The 6,000-nt window shown below is 43.7% G+C and overlaps 1 protein-coding gene across 1 annotated transcript in view; it reads right to left on the minus strand.

Moving 5' to 3' along the window:
• Positions 1-5,765, minus strand: part of LOC142460958 (interleukin-36 gamma-like) — a 38,163-nt gene extending 32,398 nt beyond the window's left edge. Inside the window, exon 1 of the mRNA XM_075562663.1 lies at positions 5,719-5,765. Within this exon, the coding sequence (XP_075418778.1) occupies positions 5,719-5,765 (47 nt within the window). The remainder of the gene's footprint in view (positions 1-5,718) is intronic.
• Positions 5,766-6,000: the final 235 nt, after the last annotated feature.

A 6,000-nucleotide genomic window follows, 5' to 3' on the forward strand; every position in this document is an offset into this window, starting at 1 on the left:
TTACTATCAAATTGAGTCAAATGTATGGTGACCCCCATGTGTGTCACAGGAGAACTATGATCAACCATTTGTGCCACCTGGGAGTCCTTTAAAAAACCTCAAACGCTGTCATCGAGTAGGTTCTAAGTCATAACCACCTTAGATAATGTTTCAAAGGCGGTACATCTTTACAGGAGCCTCATCTTTCTCTCGCACACTCATGGGTAGGGTTGGACTGCTGACCTTGTGGCTAGCCATCTGACACCTATGGGCCAGGCTGTCCATGGACTGTGAGTCACGGGAAAATGCCCTGTTCACTGGAGACAGCCCCAACGATAGAGCTGCGCTTTACGGTTTGTCCTGACATCTCTTTCACATCACCGCGGCTGCTCTCCGCGATGTTTCCCAACCTGCCAGCTCCAGGAAACCAGACCGGAATGAAAGACTCTGCTTCTGCTGCTAAATGTCAATAAACTCTTCAAAGTGTCGGGTTCCTTTTCCATGCCTTCGTTTATTTCTCTAATTTAGGGTATTGAAGGAACTTATCCCTGCAGTTACTTTGAGCCCCAATTGTCAATAGTTGTCAACCAGGATTCAGTTCTCCATCACTGCCACCTTAAAGTGCCAGTCTTTAACCACAGATCTGAAGGGTTCAATCTAAGTGCCCACCACTCCATTTTACAAGTCTGTGTTGCCACCAGCCCACCATATCTAGCCCCCAGTATCTCTGAGGTTTTTGCTACTGTAATACTACATAACAGACAATCCCAGAGTCTTCGGGACTTCAGTAATTGTTTATTCCACTCTCAGATCTGCAGGCAAGGTGCAGCCTAGCTGATATCGTCTGTACATGTTCAGTCTGGTTTACCTTCTTAATTTTGTGCTGGGTTGGTTCTGCCTGCAGGTTTTCATTGCAGGACTCGGCTGGAAGGTGTCATACAGAACATTCTTTTCTCATGGCTGAGGGCTGACGGGCCAAGTGGGTTGATATAAATTTGCCATAAATATTAAGGTCATAATAAAGAACACACTCACTTTAATTTTTGCCCACATTCTTTTGCCTTAGAAATAACAGGATGACACCCAGCGACAAAGGTGAGGGAAGCCACAGCATGCACAGGAAAAGAAGAACGCCTCAGGAGCATATGTATATAGGGGTGTATTATATCCCACCCCTATATGTCTTTACATATAGGTACCACGAGGCACAACATGATGACATGCTTTAAAATCAATTAGGATCCGCCTTGTGAACATAGGGAATTTACACAGATAAAATAGGAGAGGTGTCACTGGGGAACACTAAGTCCAACCTGCGTGTCAGGTATGGTTGTACACATTTGACCTAATTATCAATGGATTCAGTCGAGTCAAGAAGCCTTCTGGGAAATAAGTTATCTCCGGAAAAGACAAAAGAGGCGTGGTGAGCTAAGTCTAGTTACAGCATCATAATTATTAGGTGAGAGAAATGATTTTGAATGCAATGTGTTCTGTGTGACTAAGATGTGGTTCCCGGAGCCATTCGACAGGACTCACTGCTAAGCATCCCTCCCCAGCTACACCCCTAGCCATTAGGCAAGTCTGGATTCTTGAACTCACTTGGCCAGCCAGTGCTTGTGGAGCAGTGACAGCCCTCAGCAAGAGGCCGGAGAAGTGCCGGGGCACCTGTAGGGGTAGACCAGTCATGAAGACATGTCAACACCCCAAACCATTGGGAGAGGCAATTTTATCAAGTACTGAGAGGTAGTCCCATTTGTACCCACAGGCTGGTGACCTGAAATAGCATTTTGGAAATCCATTTGGAGTTATTGTAAATCTAAAGATGTGCATCTGTCTGTGTACGGATGACTATCTCAAGACTCAGACCTCTGTGACATGTGATACCAGGGCAGTGGCACTGGGACTAGATGGGGGAAGCAGATATAGAGTTTGACTTGAGACCCCCTCATGGACTATGATTAGTCAGGTAGACCCTGGCACTCTGGAGTCCTTAAAAGAATGGTCAATCAATAGAAAAGTGGGTGAAAGGAGACAACGGTCAGGGTAAGACATGAAAATAAAAATAATTTTATAAATTATGAAGGGGCCATGGGGGGTGGGGAGGAAATGAGGAGCTGATGCCAAGGGCTCAAGTAGAAAGAAAATGTCTTGAAAATGATGATGGCAACATCTGTTCAAATGTGCTTGACACAGTGGATGGGTGGATTGGTTGTAATCAAAGCTGTATGAGTCCCCAATAAAATGATTCTTTTAAAAAAGAAGACTGGTCAAGAAATAAAGGGTGTGAATTCACTCTTGCACTCAAAGATCACTTTCAAATGTTTGCCAAGATACAGGAGGTGGAGTCGATGAGGGGAGGTGAGTGATTCATATTTGTTTTCTCAGGGTGTTGATTTCCCTAGTGTCTCTGGGTAGTTTGGGAAATAAGGAATATTTATAGCATACCCTTTAACCTCTATGTTCGATACTAAATGTCTGCAAGGCCCAGGAACAAAAGTCAGGCAGTATCAGAATCACCCTGGGCATACCATGCAGGAAATTAACCAGACAACAGGACAAAGGAACAGGAAGCAAGATGAGAAAGCACGAGGGCCAAAGGCTAGCAGAGGCAGAGGTAAATGAATCTGAGGTTGGCAGAATGAGTCCAAGGTGGGTAGTATGCTGATGGCTTCCTGGGATCGGCAGGCAAACACAAGAGGAGACCGATGAACTAAATGCAGGATCCAGGTCTAGTAGAAGGCGACGGGGCAAAAAAGAATTCAGCTCTGCTTAGGATATCTCTCTCGTACAAAAGATGACAACCCCAAGGATGTGTCAGGCTGCAACCTGATTGAAAGACCGGGCTCTACCCTGCCTTTACCCAAGGGTGTTTAATTGACATCCCAGAGATGAGGGGAAACAGTGTAGAAATCATTACAGATGCCGTAGGCTTTGTCAGTTCAATGAGGATATCAGACAAGAAGATGAGTCTAGAACATCACTAGTCAAAGCACAAGAGAAGAAGAGGTCACTCACTGGCCCAGAGTAACTGATTTTACTTCAAAATTTCTTGGCAAAACTGGAAGGAGTGGAAGTAGGGGAATGCAGCAACGAAGAGCAAAGTTCAATCTGACCAGTGACACGGATGGACCTGGTGCACAGGGACTAGAGAGGAGAGACAAGGAAAGGCTCCCTGGCCTGAAGTTCAGACAGTTGTATGAGTCTGTGGCATGACTGAGCCCAAGAGGGTTAGGATTGATTAATTATGTAAAGGGGGCAGATAGTCTGGAATGGAGGGAGGCGTGTGTGAAATCCTTCACCGAGTTTGGAATGGTTAGGACTAAAGAGCTCTTGTGAACTAGTGTACATTGTTGCAGTCTTGACGGATAGCTTAGTCTAGCCTTGGCTTTGCTTATGGATACAGACACAAACAATCCCAACTAGAAAGAAGATTCTCTCATCAAAGAATATGCTTCTCTCCTCAGAGCACTGGGTTGATAGGCATGGGCAGGTTAGAAATTGGATATTCAATACGGGAGATGATAAAGGCATGAAGTGGCTGATTTACAAGCTTTCATGAATGTCTTTAGCCCAAAATAAGTAGCACAGGGGAGGATCTTCGCTGAACAGTTTTCCTAATGAGTCTAGGGAAGGGGTGGGGCGGGGGGGAGTGATAGGCTTATAGGATTCAGGTGCAGTGATGGTTAACAGAACTGCAGTTGTTACGCATTAAATATTTTGTTTTGTTCACTTGTAAAATACAAGATGTAAATGGTGTTTTCATTTGTGAATGCACTAGTTGCATTACGTTAGATCCAAGTGTGATTTTAGTATTGTCTTTGGAGATTATGTATGGTTAAATATCTGTGCTCAACTTCCAACTTGACAAGGAGTGCAAAGTGATGGCTAGATCTTATTGCAATTTGGTAACAGGTGTGTGAAGGTATGAGTGGAGTCCAGTCTCTCAATGAGGACACAGCCTAGCCTAGTCATGTCTCCTTGTGCGTGTGGCTTTAAAAAAAATCATTTTATTGGGAGCTCATACAGCTCTTATCACAATCCACCCATCCATCCTTTGGGTCAAGCACATTTGTACATATGTTGCCATCATCGTTTTCAAAGCATATTCTTTCTACTTGAGACTTTGGTATCAGCTCCTCATTTTTTATCCTCCCTCGTCCACACTTTCTCCCACAGGAACACTTGATAATTTATACATTATTATTTTTTCAGGTCTTACACTGACTGCTGTCTCCCTTCGCCCACTTTTCTGTTGTTCATCCCCCTGGGATGGGATTTGGGTCTCCATTCTGCCCTCCCCTCATTCACATTCGTATGATTTTTTGCTCTGGGTCTTTGATGCCTGATGCCAGATCCCATCAATACCTCATGATCACACAGGCTGGTGTGCTTCTTCCATGTGGGCTTTGTTGCTTCTCAACTAGATGGCCCCTTGTTTATTTTCAAACCTTTAAGACCCCAGATGCCATATATTTTGATAACCAGGCACCATCAGTTTTCTTCACCACATTTGCTTATACACCCACTTTGTCTTCAGTGATTGTGTCGGGAAGGTGAGCTTCAGGAAATTCTGGATTATGAGAACGAAGTGTTCTTACACTGAGGGAGTACTTGAACAGAGGCTCAATGTCCATCTGATACCTTAATTCTTAGCATATAAATATATATACATAGATCTATTTCTCCATCATCATATATAAATATATTTACATATGTATGTGCCTGTATTTAGTCCTCTATAAATGTCCTTTGCCTCCTAGTTCTTTCTCTATATTCTTTTACTTTCTTCTTGTCCCACTATCATGTTCAGCCTTCATTTGGGTTTAGTAATTCCTCTTGGCTACGTTGCCTTTGATCTAGCTCCACCAGGTGTCCTACGCCCTCCTTGCCGTTGATTTTAGATCACCTGTTATTCCCTTGTCCCTAGGTTTATTAACACCCCTTTCCTTTCTCCCACCTTTCCCTCTCTTGTGTCCCCCAAGAACTGCCAGTCCCATTGTCTTCTCCTCTGGACTGTTTAGCCCACCTATCTTATCTAGATAGATGTGCAAAACTAATAATAAGCACAAAAAACAAAACAAAAAAACATATGAATAATTCCAGGTCTGTTTGTTGACCTTTATGAATGTTTTCCAATCTAGACTGATGAGAGTGTGGATTTTTCATAAGAAACTGTGGAAGGACTTCTGTCTCGTCCCTCTTTGCCTTCCTGCTTTCTTGGGTTCTATGTCTGGTTCTGTGGCCGCCCAAGTGAACTGCTGTCCTGAGAGCTGTGATGTCCCATCATGTTCCTGCCAACCTGGGGCCCATGCAGTTCTATACCCATCAACCTGGATTCCCACATAGCTTTCCTGCTTCAGTCACCAGCAGCTACATGGGTCTGGATGTGACTTGAGCTCACATCTGATTCAGACTTCACTTGGACGGGACTGCTTTGATATAAATTTATTTCTTTTATATATGTGGGTATACCTGGTCTTGTTTCTCTGAAAAATTCAGCCTAATGTAGAGCCACTGTCCTAACTTAGATCCTGGAGATAGTCAGTAGACTTATAGGAATCAACCACATCCATGTTTGTTGGAGAATTTAACATCAGATTCCCCTACTCGATAGTCATTTTACACCTCAATGGTCATTCAACACTTTGTTTCTTCTCCTAAAATTGGAGCCAATAATGTTTTCCTGGCCTCCTTGAGATGTAGTCAGTTAATATGGCTCTTCCACCCATACTGACTTACCTGAGGTGTTTTAATTCTAGACTCTCTGCCTGGGGCGACAATACCATTTTGGAGGGAGTTATCTGCTATACCAATGGACAAAAGTGAGTTCTAATTAAGTCCTGCCCTTAGTAGAGAATATGAACTAAGTCATGCCCTTTGTTTCCTGGGGGATGTGATCTGCTAAGAGACAAAAGAACAACCTCCACCAAAGCCTTTCCTCTGTGTGTAGAGCCATTGGGACACAGAGAAAGCACAGGCCTATCAAATGAAAAGCACATTTCAGACCTCTGTCTGACATGA

Source organism: Tenrec ecaudatus, chromosome 11 (genome assembly GCF_050624435.1).
Source record: "Tenrec ecaudatus isolate mTenEca1 chromosome 11, mTenEca1.hap1, whole genome shotgun sequence".
NCBI classification, from domain to species: Eukaryota; Metazoa; Chordata; class Mammalia; order Afrosoricida; family Tenrecidae; genus Tenrec; species Tenrec ecaudatus.